The sequence below is a fragment of the Sebastes umbrosus genome, chromosome 18, assembly GCF_015220745.1.
Source record: "Sebastes umbrosus isolate fSebUmb1 chromosome 18, fSebUmb1.pri, whole genome shotgun sequence".
Classification (NCBI taxonomy): domain Eukaryota; kingdom Metazoa; phylum Chordata; class Actinopteri; order Perciformes; family Sebastidae; genus Sebastes; species Sebastes umbrosus.
The window spans coordinates 3,895,908-3,915,201 of record NC_051286.1 but is presented as its reverse complement, the minus strand read 5'-3'; the positions used below and the strand labels follow the sequence as shown (position 1 = coordinate 3,915,201).

Below are 19,294 nucleotides of genomic sequence, written 5' to 3'. Positions count from 1 at the left end.
CTACAGACAGACTCACAAACATACCAACCCCACATACAGAATAATAATAATAATAATAATAATAATAATAATAATAATAATATAATAATAATAATAATAATAATAATAATAATAATAATAATAATAATAGCAAAAAAAGCATTTCTTGTTTGGAAATAATATTTTTTTCTTTCTTTTGGATATTTAAAAAATATTATTATATAATATAAATATAAGACGTATATTATGTCTGTTTGTAAATTGTAATACAGCCATTTTTAATTTCAATGTTCCTTTTACGAGATCTTTTTCAACCACCTGTGCATTTATTGATGTTATTGTAAATCTCCACTCTTTTGTTTTATTTTATTATATGCATAAATAAATAAAGAACTAAAGCAGAATTTGGAGGTAGCTGCTTGTACTTTCTTGAGTATTTCCATTTTATGTAACTTAATACTTCTACTCCACTACATCTCAGAGGGAAATATTTTACTTTTTACTCTACTAGACTTATTTGACAATATTAGTTACTAGCTTCGAAGCTTCGACCGTTGCCATGGTAATAGACCTCCGAATGAGTATTTCATACTTTATTTTTTCACTTTTTTCGAGGTTGTTTTCATATATGCAATTTACAGTTTGTAATTAAAATAGTTTATAAACCAATTTTTTTAAGTAGTTGATCTTAGAGACGAACACAATAAGTACACTAGGAAAAACAACTTCAGCATTCAAAATTGAAATAAAATTAAGAAAAGAAAAAAATTATAATAGTTATAATAATAATAATAATAATAATAATAATAATAATAATAATAATAATAATAATAATAGTAAAAAGAATAGAATAATAAAAAAATAATAAAAAAATAATAATATTAATACAAAGAAAATAAAGTAATAATAATAAATTAAATAAGAAAGTTAATAGAAAAAAATTGTATTCCAATGCTTTATTTTTGTTTTTTCTTTTAAATATAAGTATGTAATAATAAAGTATAAATCGAATACCTTCGAATAATTCTCTCCGAAGCTTCGAAGCCCAAAAAAAATAGTGAACGAACCACACCTTCCAGCACCCTATAGGGCTTAAGTTAAGTAACATTTTGAATGCAGGACTTTTACTTGCAACGGAATATTTTTACACTGTGGTAATTACTACTCGGAGTATTTATTCCATCACTGCCAACTATAGGCTTTATATTCCATAGGGCTTTTAGTGCAGGACTTCACATACATTTAAAGGGGGTATCACAGTGCAGAGGGCTCATGCCACCGGGTACATGACCTGACCTAGATGTATTCCCTCCGGTAATAATCCGCCATATCCTCAGTCAGATGTGCAGATTCTGATCAACTCACTGTGACCTGTAAATGTTGCATCAGGGTCAGGATTTCTCTCGGCGGAGTCTCCTCCCCTCCTCTGAAGAGGCCTATATTTAGGTGCAGCCATGCAGCAGCAGGGACACAACAGTGGGCGCTGGTGTGAGAGGCTGTTGGCTGGAAGACGGTCTAAGAGCAGCAAAATAGAGGAACTAGAAGTGATCATCAGCGTAAGGGAGGACACGGGAAGTTTCTTTGGGCTGTTTTGCAAGTTCATGCCGTTTCTGCAAATAAGAAACTGACTCTGAAACAGGAACACGAAAGCCTGAGGCGTTCACTGATAAAAGATGGGGGACAAGAAACATAAAGTTGCTCATGTTGTTGAAAACACAAAGGTGAGAGTTCTTTATGAAACTGAAGCATCAAACGGGCCCGACGACAAAGCAAATTACCCTCCAGCTGGAACCAACTCCATCTACTCTGCCATTCTAAGCCGAAACGAGGCCATCAAGGATGCAAAGCGTCTCAAGACTTTCTTGGAGCTGCGAGACAAGTACGTGAAGAAGAAGGTCGTGTTCGAAGACCCCCTGTTCCCTGCTGACGACTCCTCGCTCTTCTACAGTCACAAACCGCCCATGAAGTTTGAGTGGAAACGTCCATCGGTGAGTCTTCAGTTACTCTAAATGTAAAAGTGCACTCTAACATGTTAGAGAAGCTCTCCTCTAAAAGCTCCTGTGAATCTCATTACTTACACCACAACACATGGCCTGGGTGTCAAGTGGCTGCGTGGTTGTGGATGCATCACTCGGAGTTATCGCCTTCTACAATCACAGACAGCTGACTCTCGCACCGGAGGACGCCATCTGACACGCTGGGACGCATGGTGGCGACTCAGTGTTGGCTTTATATCTTTCTGATATGCAAGAGGGTTTGATAGTCTTCCAACAATAGTTAAGCTTGATATCTTTTGCCAAAAGTAAACATGTCCTTGACTCTCAGTACCTGCCAACACACCGGCAGAGATCTTAACACTGATGACACACATGTTTACCTCAGACCCAACACTTATATAGCCATACTACCATGTAAAAATACTCTGTTACAGTTTAAAGTCCTGCATTCAAAATCTTTCCAATTTAAGTACAGAAGTGTTATCAGCAAAATGTAAATATCAAAAATAAGAGTTCTTTTAATGCAGAATAACTAGGGCTGTCAAAGTTAACAAGATAATAACGTAAATTTGTTTTAACACCACTAATTTCTTTAACACATTAGTGCAACTTGCAATTTTTTGATACTGGTATCATATAAAACTAGAAAACCAAATGAATCCATTGGTACCAACCATGTCATACTAGCTTGTAGTGAAGGAGGTTAAATATCAGCCCAGTCGCACAGCACTTTAATTTTAAAATTAATGAATTGATTCGTGTACATAGACACAAATTTTAAAATTTCTTTCGTGATGGTCAGCATAAAATCAATTCATATGTAATCCACATAATTGTGAACCGGGAAATATAAATAGCGGTGACTGCCACCTAGGTAGGAGGTCGGGCTGGATAGGTGGCTCAAAAAACACTGGACTGTCACCCAGGAGACTGGTGTTCGTGTCCTGTGTGAAACCAGTCAATCTATTGATTTATTTGTCACATAACTTCCGTACTTAAGTTACGCCACTTTCGTAGTTATTTTAACCCAAACCACGATCTCTTCTTAAACCTAACCAAGTAGTTTTGTTGCCTAAACCTAACTAAGTCAATCTACTCTTAAACCTAACCAAGTAATTTTATTTTGAAAAAACTGGAGCAGAAAAAAAAATACGCTGTCAAATGTCGCGCTGAGCGTCACGAAAAAAAAACGGAAATTTGTGTCTAAGTACACGAATCAAATACAATACATTTTGTGACTATTTGACGAACTGCCGTGAGACGGTGTTGTTAAATAACGCTCCAAACTTATACAGAATTTTGGCGAGGAAAAACTGTCATGGCCATTTTCAAAGGGGTCCCTTGACCTCTGACCTCCAGATATGTGAATGTAAATGGCCTCTATGGGTACCCACGAGTCTCCCCTTTACAGACATGCCCACTTTATGATCATTATATAACACCTTCAGGGTGATGAGAGTGTAGCATCGCCCTGTCTGGGTTTCTTTCACAACAACGACCTGCTCGCTGTACATTATCCCTTATACTTAAAGAAAAGACAATGCATTCCCACAACATTAAATCTATTTTTCCATTTAATGATTTTATGTCAGCTTCGTTAACAACATCCAGCGTAACATGACTCTGCAGCTTGATCGCTGCTTAATAGCTGATGATGAATGCCAGCTGAGTTTAGTGATACGTGAATTCCATCCGGGGGGTCAGCGGTGGAGCTCGCTCTAAATTCAGAACATGAGACTGCATTTTAACAGCCTTAGTTATGGTCAGTCATGTGATGAGGGTAACAGAGTCACTGCTGTGAATCCCCCCCTCATCTTTATCCTTTCGTTATCCTCTTTTCTAACCCCTGAAAACTCTACGTTCTGGATATTTCAGGAATTAGAAAATGCTGTGTTGTTTTTTGCGTGAATGATTGTTTTTATTCTTCTCTGATTGCTTCATTTGAAGTATTTGTAGAGGGCTGAAGAGGTGAAATTTTATCCAATATTTCACAAGAAAAAGGCAAAAAAAATTCAGAAGAAATAAGCAGATTTATCTTGTGGCCCTTTGAGGGGTCCAACTCCACACGCAGGAAACCACTTTTATAGAAGACCATGCAATATTTGCTCCAAAATAATGTTCCACAATATGAGATATATGCATTGATAGGGCTGTCAATGTTAAAGCTATCGATCTTTCGGAGGTTGTGGCGGGCTATGACACTAGAAAACCTAATGAACCCATCGGTACCAACCATGTCATACTAGCTTGTCGGAAGAGGAGGTTAAATAACGCTCCACACTCGCGCTGAATTTTGGCGAGGAAAAACTGTCATGGCCATTTTCAAAGGGGTCCCTTGACCTCTGACCTCCAGATATGTGAATGTAAATGGGTTCTATGGGTACCCACGAGTCTTCCCTTTACAGACATGCCCACTTTATGGTAATCACATGTTGTGTGCATGACTGTTTTTATCTCTGATTGCTTCATTTGAAGAATTCGTAGAGGCCTAAAAAGGTGAAAGTATCCAATACTTCAGAAGAAGAAAGGCACAAAAAATTAGAGAAAAGTCAGAAAAGAATTTATGGAACAGAAAATGTGTTTTTATTCTTATTCATTCAATCATTTTATGACCTCCTCAGTGCTCCAAAATGTTCCACAATATGAGCATAAACATATGCATTAATACTTTATGCTGTACATTTCTATTTCATTTTTTTATTTATATTTAACACACTACTTACTAATTACTTATTTGCTCTGTGGTTATATATTGCATGTTTAATGCAAATATTTGTTCTTATATTCTCATTTCTTATTCTTATTTTTAGTATTTAATTATATTTCTTTACATATACTGTGTTATATATTGTAGCATAATGTACATAATATACATGTTACATACTATTTTAATTCTATTTTCTTACATTTCTTTAAGAGCAACTGCAACGCCCCAATTTCCCCTCTGGGTTCAATAAAGTATTTCTGATTCTGATTCAAATGTTGAGAGGAATGAACTATAAAATCCCTTTAATAAGTGTCTGAATATATAATAAAATATAAATGGATGATCAGTTGGTTATTTCCCGTAAGACCACAGACAGTCAATCACTCTGACTCACCACAAGATACAAGATAGTTATGAGGTGAGGGCTTCTCTGCATTCAGCGCAGCGTTATCTCTTGTTCAGAGCACTAAAAGGTCGCGACCTGCAGGACCCCCAACAGCTGCTTTCTCGTAAATATGCAGCGAATGCAGCCGGAGACATTTCTCCAACTCGCTTTCAGTTTCAGGGTCAAATCCTCATATTGTCAATCATGTCAGGCGTAGAGTTGTAAAATGCAAGATTTTAAATTGTTGTGGTGTTGAAATATGGACCAATAATATAAAAATGCTACTTTCATAATATCTTACTTTAATTATATTATTTTATTATTATTATAATATAATTATTTTTATTATAAATATGTTGTTTTTAGGTCTGTCAATCAATTAAAATATTTAATCACGATTAATCGCAAATTAATTATGCATTTTTTATCTGTTCAAATTGTACCTTAAAGGGAGATTAGTCAAGTATTTAATCCTCTTATCTTCATGGGAGTGGACAAATATGCTGCTTTATGCAAATGTATGTATATATTTATTATTAGAAATCAATTAACAACACAAAACAATGACAGATATTGTCCAGAAACCCTCACAGGTACTGCATTTAGCATAAAACAATATGCTCAAATCATAACATGGCAAACTGCAGCCCAACAGGCAACAACAAATTTGCATTAAAGGGTTATTATTGCGTTAACTTTGACAGTCATAATAAATATATTTAAAATTGTGTTTTTACAGCTAATGCATGTACCATTTCACCTTAAGATTTTTTTTTTTGGCGCTGATATTTCACAACATGCTCAGAAATCTTTTTCTTTTTTTTCAATGACAGGAAATTTGTGAAAACCCCAAGTTCATCATAGACGGAGCCAACAGGACAGACATCTGTCAAGGAGAATTGGGTAACAAATAAACTGTTTCTGCTTTCAAATAAGTGGTTCAAAAGTCCACCATGCTGCCGGGGAACGTAGAGTAGGATTTGGTGTCTTATGGTACACACAAAAGATCCCTTTGTTGTCAAGACATAACCATTTTTTGTCTTACTAAAGCCTGCATGTTCATAATATTAGAATTTAAAAAGAAGAGTATAATAGCAAGAGCATGGAAAAGTGTAGAAATAAATAACATATTCAGCTGCTTTTGGTGCCAGATGGATGTTAAACAAAAAGTTGTGCAGTTAAAGAGGACCTATTGTGCTAATTTTCAGCTTCATACTTGTATTTTGGGATTCTATAGAACATTTTTACATGCTTTAATGTTCAAAAAACGCTTTATTTTTCTCATACCGGCTGTGCTGTAGCACCTCTTTTCACCCTCTGTCTGAAACGCTCTGTTTGAGGCAAAATGTGTTACTTGGTGACATCACCACGTTACGGAAGAAAAGGCGAGACTTCAAGCGAGCCGTGTTTCTGTAGGGGAGAGTAACTCCCTTTGGCCTGGACTTTGGACTTTGTAACTTTGCAGAACGTTTACATGCACAAAAAACTATATAACACACTAAACGAAAAGGGGTAAGCACAAAAACATAATAGGTCCTCTTTAAAGTTTTAATGGTGCAAAAAGTCTAATGTGTCTCAGCTGAAGACAGCTTGTACCTTCTGTGCTAACCGAGACATGGCAAGAAAATTAAATACCTGTAACAACGTAGAGCACAGCCAGGACATGTGGGGTGGAAACCAGAGCCGGGAACACGCCAGGCAGCTGAAATGACCGTGTGAGAATCGGCCCTAACTTAGTTACCTAACTGATGTCGACGACTGACACCTGCAGCGATGCGGCTTTAATCTGTGACAACGGCTTTATGGAGTGGGATGTTTAGATCAAGTGCTTTCATGGCTCATAAATCTGCTGTTGGCAGGTGACTGCTGGCTGCTCGCCGCCATCGCCTGTCTGACGGTGAACGAGAAGCTGCTGTACAGAGTGATTCCTCCGGATCAGAGTTTCACGGACAACTACGCCGGCATCTTCCACTTCCAGGTTCATTGAATGGATGTTTGGCACTTTGTGCAGTAAACTACTGAACTTTAATGTTCTGAGAAATACACTTTGTTGTAGTGACTCTTAAAGGAACAGTGTGGAACATTTGGAATATAACATTAATAAGTATGTTTTCTTTTGTGTATAATCACTCACTCAGTCAGCCCTAAACATATGAATCAAATAATAATCTAAAAGATTATTTTCTTTGCACGGTGATAAATGATTCTTCTCTGTCTCATCGCCGACTTCCTGTTTTAAATATGTACTGTCTTCTCACCCTCAGTTCTGGCGTTATGGCGAATGGATCGACGTGGTCGTGGACGATCGCATCCCGACCTGCAACAACAAGCTGGTTTTCACCAAATCGTTCAGGAAGAACGAGTACTGGAGCGCTCTTCTGGAAAAAGCTTACGCCAAGTGAGCTCAGTCTATTAATGTTCACTGTCACCTCCAGGATGATAATTCATTCAGTAGAGTTCAGATTGACTGTCTGTCCACTGAAAAAGTTCATCATTTAGTTTTCAGTTCTTGTTTCCTTGCTGAAGAAAAGTTAAGTTTTAAATGCAATTTTGATAAAGTTTATTTTTTATTTTTAATGTTTAATCAGTATCAGTGACAGTATTGAGAAAAAGTGAAAATTACTCAAATGGCATCAACATAATGCAGCCTGTTCAGTCCTCATTCCCAGGGCGTAAAATACCGACGCTTTGTCACGCCCATCGGCGTGTGATGCCTCCGCACAAAGCACCCCTTAGCGCCGGTATGAGACACACCAGGCTTTCCAATAACTATAATGTAAACCCATCTGCTGCAACAGTAAACACTCAGAGAAAGTGGTTGGGGAGTGTGGTGACATAGTTTAAAGCGTGAGAAAACACACATAGGATGGGGGCAGGCGCAGTGGATGGGTCCAACAAACACAAGGCTTTCATCCAGGAGACCGCCGTTTGTGTCCGGTGCGTTAAGTTTCACTTTCACGTTACAATCAGCTGTTTGTTTGTGTTCCGCGTTCGCAACTTTAAGTCTCATTTTCACTTTACAAACATAGCAATCTGAAGGCCAACCATGTACTTTTTCCTAAACCTAACTGAGTGGTTTTGTTGCCAAAACCTCAGCAAGTGTTTTTATTTAATTCACAACATTAAGAACGTCTTTACTGCGACCGAAACTGACGCCAAGGGGTCTGACAAAGAGTCAGTATGTGAGAAGTTATCACTGTCGCCTCACAGCAAGAGGGTCGCAGGTTCAAACACGACTTTGGGTCCTTCTGTGTGGAGTTTGCAGGTTCTCCCCGTGTTCGCGTGGGTTTACTCCGGGTTCTCAGGTTTCCTCCCACAGTCCAAAGACGTGCAGGTTAATTGTTGACTCTAAATGTCCCATAGGTGTGAATGTGGGCGTGAATGGTTGTCTGTCTCTATGTGTCAGCCCTGTGATAGTCTGGCGACCTGTCCAGGATGTATCCCTTCTGTCAGCTGAGAACGGCTCCAGCTCTCCCGCCACCCTGAATAGGATAAGTGGGTACAGATAATAATGGATGGATGGATGGATGGATGTCAAAAAAGACGATTGACACCTGAAACCACCGACCGCCCACCTCGCTGGCATAGTTAAACTTATTTAAAGTGAAACAACACGTGTAAATGTCGTATTAAGCTGTGTATATTTGCTGCTGTGTAGCGACACTAACGAGACACGCCACTCCTCCGTCCTCATGTTTCCCAAACTGACTGCAGACGCTGTGAAAAACCCAAGCCTCGGAGAGAACAGACATGTCAGCGCATTGAGCAGGATGATTGACCTCTCTCTCTCTCTCAGGTTGCACGGCTCTTATGAGGCACTTAAAGGGGGCAACACTCTGGAGGCCATGGAGGATTTCACGGGAGGAGTTACCGAGTTCTTCGAGTTGGCCGAGGCGCCCAAAGAGCTCTACAGCATCATGAGGAAGGCGCTGGAGCGAGGCTCGCTGATGGGCTGCTCCATAGATGTGAGCGGTGATGAAAGATTTGAATTGAAGTGCACAGAAAACAGAGAAAAGTCACTTTACAGGGACAAAAAGCAAGACATCATTAGATAAGACATGCAGCAACTAAGGCTGTCAAAGTTTAACGCGATAATAACGTGTGAACGCAAATTAGTTTTAACGCCACTAATTTCTTTAACGCATTAACACAACTTTCGGAGGTTGTAGTGGGCTCAGTTTTAAAGCTCCAAACTTACACTAAATCTTGGCGAGGAAAAACTGTCATGGCCTTTTTCAAAGGGGTCTCTTGACCTCTGACCTCAAGATATGTGAATGTAAATGGGTTCTATGGGTACCCACGAGTCTCCCCTTTACAGACATGCCCACTTTATGATAATCACATGCAGTTTGGGGCAAGTCATAGTCAAGTCAGCACACTGACACACTGACAGCTGTTGTTGCCTGTTGGGCTGCAGTTTGAGCATATATTTTATGCTAAATGCAGTACCTGTGAGGGTTTCTGGACAATATTTGTCATTGTTTTGTGTTGTTAATTGATTTAGAATAATAAATATATACATACATTTGCATAAATTAAGCATATTTACCCATTCCAATGTTGATAAGAGTATTAAATACTTGATAAATCTCCTTTTAGGGTACATTTTGAACAGATGAAAAACAATTAAATATTTGAATTGATTGACAGCCCTAGCAGCAACACAACTGACTGAAATATGAAAGTCAAATTTAAATTCAACTGTAAGGAGGAGGTGGATATTAGGGACACGGTAATAAATACCATCAATAAACAGCAGATACATTTCTTTTCCTCATGCAAATCCAACAATTTCAACAATTTTGTCACAATATAGGAAGCTGAATTGAAGTGTAAAGTTTGATTTTATTATCCCTCCTTTTGCATCTTTAACTTTATTTTTAGGAAAACTAGATTTTAGCCAGTAAATCCAGAATAAATGGCTGAATTAAAATGATGTATTTGTTTGTGTTTTGCTCTGACTCGTGTTGCATCTGTCAGATTTTTTCAGCGGCTGAACTGGAGAGTCGGACTGACCAGGGGCTGGTCAGAGGTCACGCCTACTCCATCATCGGGCTGGCGGAGGTGCAGTAAAATGTTTCTACAAATGCAGATTTGGTGTATTCTTTATAAGAGAAGAAGGCCTGTTAAAGTGATGTTGTTGTTTCCAGTGTGACGAGGTTGCAAAGGATACCAGGATTCGCCTGATTCGCTTGCGTAACCCCTGGGGCTTTGTGCTGTGGAAGGGACCGTGGAGTCCAAAGTAAGATCTGATCTGAGACATAGAAACTTTAATTTGGCCTTTTATATTATTATAAGATATAATTCTGCTTATATGACCCAGGTGCTGTACTACGGCTAATTCTTTCTTACTAATGTGTATTAATATGATTTCCATAGCTCAAAGGAGTGGTCGACCATTTCCACCGCAGACAAGGACAACCTAAAAAAACAGACGGTGGAGACGAGTGAGTTCTGGTGAGTAAAACCACCGTGACTTCATCACATCTTTAGTTTTGGATCATTCATAAAATAAAATATTAATTTAATATTTTCACCAGTTTTATAGCTGTTTTTGCTTTTGTTTAGTTTATTATGACGGTGAACTTGAGAGTACACTGGCACAAAATTGTGGTGCTGCACAAAACGTGACTTGATTCAAGCAAAAGGTCGCAACTATCAATTATTTTCATTGACGATTAATCTGTTGATTATTTTCTCGATTTAATCGATTAGTTGTTTGGTCTATAAAATGTCAGAAAAAGCCCAAGATGACGTCCTCAAATGTCTTGTCTTGTGCACAACTCAAGGATAATTCAGTTTACTGTCATAGAGGAGTAAAGAAACCAGAAAATATTCACATTTAAGAAGCTGGAATCAGAGAAATTTGACCTTTTTTTCATAAGAAATTACTCAAACCGATTAATCGATTATCGAAAAATAGTTGGCGATTAATTTAATAGTTGACAACTAATCGATTAATCGTTGCAGCTCTAGGTGGCATCATAGCTGTACTCATACAGTAAATGTTAATTACTACATTGGAATACTGATTTGGAGGTTGATTACCATGGCAACGGTCAAAGCTTGGAAGCTTGGAAGCATTTGGGTCAGCCATAGCAAAGTTTTTCCCATTTTTCACCAAATTGAACTATAAAGAATTAACTTCCTCTTTCATGTTCTCCTCCAGGATGTCTTTCGATGACTTCAAGAAGAACTTCACAAAGCTGGAGATGTGTAACTTGACCCCCGACACCCTGCAGGGTGACGAAAGGCACAGCTGGACGGTGTCGGTCAACGAGGGTCGCTGGGTCAGAGGCAGCTCTGCTGGCGGCTGCAGGAACTTCCCACGTAGGACCTGCTTATGTTATTAATATCAGCTTTTATTCCTCTAGAAGCCTTTAAGTGTCTTTACTCTACGCTGCTATCGTGTTGTTGCAGATTAACCTTTTTGTGTTTGACAGAAACGTTCTGGACGAACCCTCAGTACCGGCTGCAGCTGTACGAGGAGGACGACGACCCGGAGGACGGGAAGATGGAATGCACCGTCGTCGTGGCTCTGATGCAGAAAGGTCGAAGGATGCAGCGCCATCAAGGGGCCAAATTCCTCACTATTGGATTCTCCCTCTACGAGGTCGTTGATCACATGAACCCTTAAATCACTGGATAAGATGATGTACATTCAGTTGAACTTCTGCTTTAACTTCTTCTTTGTCTCTGCAGGTGTCGAAGGAGGTATGTACCTTACTCTGAGGAGAGTGGTATCAATCTTTCCGTCTAAATCTCAGCAAGAAAGTCCCAATTTTAAACTGTTATTTTGAATAATTTTCAGTACTTCTTCTGTATGGACTACTTTCCAGCTGATTTCTTTCCATCCGTAGATGTGTGGACAGAACCAACACCTGCAGAAGGACTTCTTCCTCTACACGGCCTCCAAAGCTAAATGTAAGACGTACATTAACCTGCGGGAGGTGACGGAGCGGATCCATCTGCCCCCCGGGGAGTATGTCATCATCCCCACGACCTTTCAACCCCATCAAGAGGGAGAGTTCATTCTCAGGGTCTTCTCTGAGAAGAAGAACACGTCCGAGTAAGTGAGGATCACTGAGGGGACGTATTTGGTGGTGCAGCTGAAGCTATTTTGGGGATTGTTGACAGCAAAAATATAACAAATGAAGACCTGTATCATTGAGTAACAGGAATCTAATGTGTCTGTTTTTTTTACTTGCAGGGAGGCGGAGAACACGATCAACTCTGACCTGCAGGTTTGCAACGTGATTGAAGGGGTTGAAATATGTTTAGATAACTCTGACTGATACTTCAGTGGTGAAATGACTAAAACAGAAGAGTAGGCTTACTTTTTATGTCTATTCAGTTATTTCTAACATGGTTTGAATCACTTTCAGCGGCCAGCTGAGTATAAGACGTTGTCCAGTATATTTAAAAGGCTGCTTTCTGTTGCAAAACACTTTTTTTTTTAAAACTTTAATACATATTTTGAATTAAACAGAGAGACTGGGATGCAGAACAAAAAACTTTAGGACAGAAATAGGGTTTTCAATTTATTAATTCATTTTTCACAAGCTTTCAGAAGCAAGATTAAGGTGCTGTTACCCGCTAATATTGAAAATAATTAAGCAGAATGCTAAGAGAAATAGTTGAAAATGTCTATGAAAGAGTCCATAGTGGGGCTGTTTCTCTAAAGCTGGGATTTGACGTCGCCCTGAAGGGGTTTATTTCACAACAATGATCCGCTAGCTGTACATTATCCCGCTTATTACACGACTACTTACTAAAGAAATCAATAATTTGACACAAATACGGTCCTCCAGAGTCCGACATCACAACTGCGCCCATAGCAACGGTGTGATTGACCAATCAGAATCGAGTAATCAACAAAGCTGTGTAATAAGATAGGATACGTCACAGCTTGAACGGCCAGTCGAGTGGAGCAGCACGTCCTCTAGTATCTTTGCCAGACCTGGTAGACATGTCCCGCTGGATTCAACATTATAGGTGACCATGACCATCATGACCACTGACTATTTGTGGAACAATTTAGCCACAAATTCACAGACAGTACACGATCCAGATATATACTCGGTTTTGCACATTGGCACATCTCCAAAATACAGAGAGAAATGAGACATTAATACAATTATCCTTGACATTAAGCTTCCTGCTTCCTCTAAAAGAGGCTGAATATATTGAGATGAATACCAAAATTGTGCAGATGCCTACTGTTTGCTACACACTTCCACACTGCAGTATCAGTTTGAATTTGATATTTTCTAAACCCCTATTGTGTCACATACATATTTCATCAACCTTGTTCTTGAAGTCTCTTTGTCTCGTCCTTATTCATTCTGATTTACTCATTGTGTTTTTCCAACAACTTTAACTAACAGACTTAAAAAGTGTTTTCCTCCTTTTTCATCTCATTTCATCCTTCTGTCCTTCTTTGTCTTATTGGCCTTCAGCAAGACCAGATAAAGAAAGAAAAGGTAAAGATGCATGTGGCTGTTAAACTCTGCTTCCTCCGCTGCTGCTGCTGCTTCTCCATCATACATCAGCTGTTGTAGATTATATTATATCTATAAATTAAACCTCTCTCTTCTGTTTCTGTTTGTCTTCTATAACCCGTCTCTCCTCCGACTAACCGCCACCGTCACCAGCCTATTGTATTTGTGTCAGACAGAGCGCGAGCCAACAAAGAAATCGAGCACGACGGCATTCGTGGGGAGAAGAAGAAGAAACCGAAGGTATAACCTCCCTCCTCGCTGCGGGAGCCAAAACTTTGACCCTGCAGCCACGCAGCACATAGCTCACACAGTGACCTTTGACCTGTCGTAACTTATAGAGACTGACGGCTCTGAAATGTAATCTTGACCAGGTCAAATATCACCGCTGGGAATAAAACAATTGAGGCCAACTGATCTCCAGTGGCTCAGCTGCACCTGTTTCCCTGTAAGACCTCCGAGTATACAGGCTGAGATGTTTACGTCTCTCTGATGTGCTGCTCTCCTAAAGCCGACAGAGGAAACACATCAATCACTACATTATTTACTGTTATTATTATAATGCATTATAATGTGTTTATAAGTTAGTTTGAGTACTTTTGCTTTAAGTAAAGTGAAAAAATATAATTAAATCTATGCAAGAACATCACAAAACGTTGTCAAATATATTTGTACTTATCTTAAAGTAAACAAAGACCACTTAGAGTAACGTATAATCACATTATACTGCATTATAACAGTGTTTATAATGAATTACAATTATGGGAACTATAATAAACTATGATCATTGCAAAAAAAATGTCAATGAGTGTCCAGCAATTATGAAATATTATGATACTTGACCTTATTAATCATTATAAAAATGCTTTAAAGCATTAAGGATCTTTATGAGTGCTTATAACTATGATTATACATTATGCTATCATCAGATTATTATAACAATATAATATAATAATGGAGAAAAAAATAAACAGAAAAAAATCTAGCCAAGTTTAGAGTCCATTTAACTTACATCCAAACATACGATAATCCTCCTAAAAGACATCAAATCAAGGTTTTACAACTTATAAAGCGATCACACAGTTTTTATTTTTGCTACCAATAACTTCCTTTATAAATTATTTCTCTCTTATTTGTCCCTTATCAGCGAAAACAACAGGAACCTGAGGAGGAGACCGAAGAGGAAAAACAGTTCAGAGCAATTTACCAGCAGATAGCTGGTGAGGTGAGTAACGTTACTCAGAGAGGAGAGAGGAGAGAGGAGAGGTGATATACTATAACACATTATTCCTCCCTCATTCAGGACATGCAGATCTGTGCCAACGAACTCAAGATGATCATGAAGAACGTACTCTCCAAACGTGAGTTCACTGGAAACGTTAAGATCATGATTATATAGTTGTTATGATCAATCTACTGAGCTGTCCTCTTCCACAGATAATGACGTAAAGACAGACGGTTTCAGCCTGGAGACGTGTCGCAGTATGATCGCCTTGATGGATGTATCCTTTCAGTTGTGGCTTCAGCAGGTTGTTGGTTTGAATCCCTCTACTGACTGAGGCTAGTGAATGGGCAGAACTGTACATCCTCAGTTACTCAGTGGAGACCCCAACAGGCAAACTACTTTTCCTAAATACTCAAAGCACAGCCAAAGTTTAAGGGGTAACACATCTTTTACTTATCAGCAGGGCTGTCAGTTGTTTCAAATATTTAATCACGATTAATCGTAAATTAATCACACATTTTTTATCTGCTCAAAATGTACCTTAAAGGGAGATTAGTCAAGTATTTAATCCTCTTATCAACATGGGAGTGGACAAATATGCTGCTTTATGCAAATGTATGTATATATTTATCATTGGAAGTCAATTAACAACACAAAACAATGACAGATATTGTCTAGAAACCCTCACAGGTACTGCATTTAGCATAAAACAATATGCTCAAATCATAACATGGCAAACTGCAGCCCAACAGGCAACAACAGCTGTCAGTGTGTCAGTGTGCTGACTTGACTATGATTTGCCACAAAACTGCATGTGATTATCATAAAGTGGGCATGTCTGTAAAGGGGAGACTCGTGGGTACCCATAGAACCCATTTACACTCACTGATCTGGAGGTCAGAGGTCAAGGGACCCCTTTGAAAAAGGCCATGACAGTTTAGCGCAAGTTTGGAGCGTTATTTAACCTCCTTCGTGACAAGCTAGTATGACACGGTTAACACAGTAACTTTGACAGCCCTAATCTTTAATAATTTATTGTTGATGACAAAAGCACAAAAGGAAAGTACCAGTACTACAAAAAAAAGAATCAAATGCACCTTTAAAATTGGCTCCATATTGGTTTTCCTATAAGTGACTCTCTCTCAGACTGACGGGACAGGGAAACTGAACCTGCAGGAGTTCAAACACTTGTGGAAAAAGATCAAGGAGTGGCAGGTAGGACCGTCGTAACCGATCTAAAGCTGCTGCTCATGTTTAACTAACATCTGACTGACCGTCCATCTCCTCCTGATGTGTCTCCAGCTGATCTTCAAACGATACGATAACGACAAATCTGGCTCCATCAGCAGTTTTGAGATGAGGAACGCTGTTAATGATGCAGGTGAGCAGCACGTTTCTTTATGCATACGGTGAGTTCAGAAAATCACATCACTTTACTGTAACGCAGCCTTTAAAACCAGGAAAAGACAACACTGACGCCATATTACAATATCCAAAACCTAAGACGATATCTGGTCTCATATCACGATATCGATATAATATCGATATATTGCTCAGCCCTAACATACTGTATATTTCCAATTTTGGATTCCATGCATTTCCAGAGCTGATAATCTACATTTAAATTGGAATAAAGCATAAATGAAACTTGAATTATAAGTTAACAATATAATATTATAATACAACTGTTTAAGGGTTAACCTCACAGTTTTGTCCTAACTTTTCTCAGAAGTCACAGCCTCTCATTAGAAACCTGTAACATGATATAAACCTGATCTGTGTCTTCTCCACATGAAGGGTTTCACCTCAACAAGCAGCTTTACGACATCATAGCGATGCGCTACGCAGACGAACACCTCAACATCGACTTTGACAGTTACATCTGCTGCTTTGTGAGACTAGAGGGAATGTTCAGTAAGTATAAACCACACCTGAGCTTTTTATCCTTTATCTGAGGTCTTAAAATACAGAATATTTTACACTTTTTATGAATCTTTGCACGGCCAAATCTAACTTATAGGACCCAATAATTGCAGCCTCGTCCTGCTTCAGTTTAAGATTTATAGATAGATGAATGAAGACTGATTTGTTGTGTTTCTTGCAGGAGCTTTTAATGCTTTTGATAAAGACGGAGACGGAATAATCAAGCTCAACGTCCTGGAGGTACACCTGTTATTCACAACATTATATTCTAAATCTGAACCTTTTCACATTTATATGTTATTTTCTTTGTGATAAGACTATTGAGACTAGAGCTGCAACGATTAATCGATTAATTGTCAACTATTCAATTAATCCCTAACATTTTATATAATCGATTAATCAGAAAAAAACCCAAGTCTAAATCCTCTGGTTCCAGCTTCTTAAATGTGAATATTCTCTGGTTTCTTTCCTCCTCTATGACAGTAAACTGAATATCTTTGAGTTGTGGACAAAACAAGACATTTGAGGACGTCATCTTGGGCTTTTAGAAACACTGATCATTATTTTTCACCATTTTATAAACCAAACAACTAATCAATTAATCAAGAAAACAATCAACAGATTAATCAACAATGAAAATAAAATTATTATTTTATAGCTCTAATTAAGACAGGCTTGTGATGAAGATCATCAAAGTTCATTCTTAAAATTAGAAAGTATGAGAGTATAAAAGTTGTATTTTGGCTAAATGCTCCCAATTTAAGGTCAACTTACTTAGTTTTTCCAGAGCTTCAAACATGCTGAGTAACCAGAAAAAGATAAACACATGTTGCCTTTCAGTAAATACTACCTTACTTAATTATTTTCCATTTTCCTTTTTTGTGATTGCACTTTGAGGTACTGCCTTGTTGGATTACGTTACACTAATAGGTGTTTCTTATTTTTTTCAACTTAATATTCATAAACAGTATACATGACCAAAATCTAATCAAATATCAGAAACTATGACCTCAAAAATGTCCCTGCATTATATTACTACGTAGTGTGTGTTGTAGTTTTCTGGTCACTCAGTGTGTACTGTTGGTATACTTTCAGAATGAAACCGTTTATGCTCATAAAGTGTTTCTTTGTCTCTCTGCAGTGGCTTCAGCTCACCATGTATTCATAAATCAACATCTTGACCGCTGATGTAGCCGCAGACGGTTGGAGATCATGTTCATCACTCAGCTCTCCTGGACGGCCTCTAAATGTTTTTATTTTTGCACAGATTTTGGGATTACAACAAAGTCTTGTGTTCACAAATCAGACGTTTGAAGACTTCTCTAGTTTTTATGTCAAATTTAGATTTCATCACTCAGACTGTGATGGTTTAGATCAATTCTATTTTATCTTATTTTTATGTGACTGACATAAAGGGTATCTTTGGTATTTTTAACCTGGACTCTATTTCCCCATGTTTTTGTGTCTAAGTGTCAACAACTTTTTACAGTTTTTCTCTATCGCTTTGGCTCAATTCTTGAATTACATTTTTTTTTTTTTCAAAACAATAAATTCAAACCTCTAAACAGTTAGTTTGTTGTTCACAACAGATTTTAATTTCTCATTCATTCAAGCAAATTGCACATGTTTTGGCACATGTGCAAAGAGTCAGTACAATAACCACTTGCACGTCTTTCTGATCAACCCTGCAGAGAAATAAAACCTTTTTCTTACCTTTGGCTTGGTCCTTCTGTTTGTTATTGTGACCAAGTCCTGCTCATCAAGGACAAGTCTGGTTGTGAAGAAGAAAACACCTCGTCCACATGGTGGAAATCATCTAAATATTCAGCCATGACTAAGCTACTCTCTCTGTTCTCCAACACAACAAACTCTGCCCGGCTGGCACTCACGTTTCCTCCATGGATGTATTCCTCTATTTCACCGTTGACTTCCGGCAACACATGAGATCTCAGAACGAGACATCTCCTTCTTCTTCTTCTTTTTTTTCCTGCAGACTAGGGACGGTTTAGTGCATTGCTGTTTTCTCTCTGGGACCTACAGTACATCTTGCAATTCGGGACTCTTTCCATAATGTCAGACACTTAATAATAACAATCAGAGCCTGTCATCAAACATATTTAAAAGCATTTTTAGTGGACGTAAATGGTTCCAGCTTGCCCCAATAGCACCGTATTGCAGCCTGTGTTGTCCTTATTAGTCAGTTGGACACACAAACATGAGAAATAGGGTCCTGGTTGCTGCTAAAGTTCCTAAGTTGTGAAGAATATTTGGTTAGTAATGCAAAGCTAGAAGTATCATGTCGTGTCCACAGGGGCGTTTTTTATGGCGAGGGATCGCATCGCTTCCCAGCATTGGACGCTTGATGGGCTGGCACTAGACACTAAAGGCACTCGGCACCTGATTGGACGAACGCTTTCCCTTGTGGGATGCTGCTCCCAGCTTTAAAACTGCAAACAACATGGCGGCTTGTTTAGAAACTTTCTTCTCTTGTATCATAAAAATAGTTCACGAAATGTATTTTTGAAAACATTTTATGCGAGAAATAAATTGCAAATAAGTTGCTGACTCTGTCTTTATTTT

General features: G+C 38.4%; 1 protein-coding gene across 2 annotated transcripts; it reads left to right on the top strand.

Annotated features, from left to right (window-relative positions):
- Positions 1-1,436: 1,436 nt before the first annotated feature.
- capn3b (calpain 3b) lies at positions 1,437-18,433 on the top strand. 2 transcript variants are annotated; one of them, XM_037751433.1, is made up of 23 exons: positions 1,437-1,967; positions 5,902-5,971; positions 6,928-7,046; positions 7,333-7,466; positions 8,865-9,033; positions 10,049-10,132; positions 10,219-10,310; positions 10,448-10,525; positions 11,238-11,398; positions 11,512-11,681; positions 11,771-11,782; positions 11,929-12,137; positions 12,279-12,312; positions 13,528-13,551; positions 13,723-13,809; positions 14,714-14,791; positions 14,870-14,927; positions 15,004-15,068; positions 15,938-16,006; positions 16,094-16,172; positions 16,589-16,705; positions 16,896-16,954; positions 17,856-18,433. In XM_037751433.1, exons 1-23 carry the CDS (start codon positions 1,653-1,655, stop codon positions 17,880-17,882), a joined length of 2,310 nt encoding a protein of 769 aa, XP_037607361.1. In that variant the 5' UTR covers positions 1,437-1,652; the 3' UTR covers positions 17,883-18,433. The 2 variants fall into 2 exon arrangements, with proteins under 2 accessions (XP_037607361.1, XP_037607362.1); XM_037751434.1 differs by lacking the exon at positions 13,528-13,551.
- Positions 18,434-19,294: the final 861 nt, after the last annotated feature.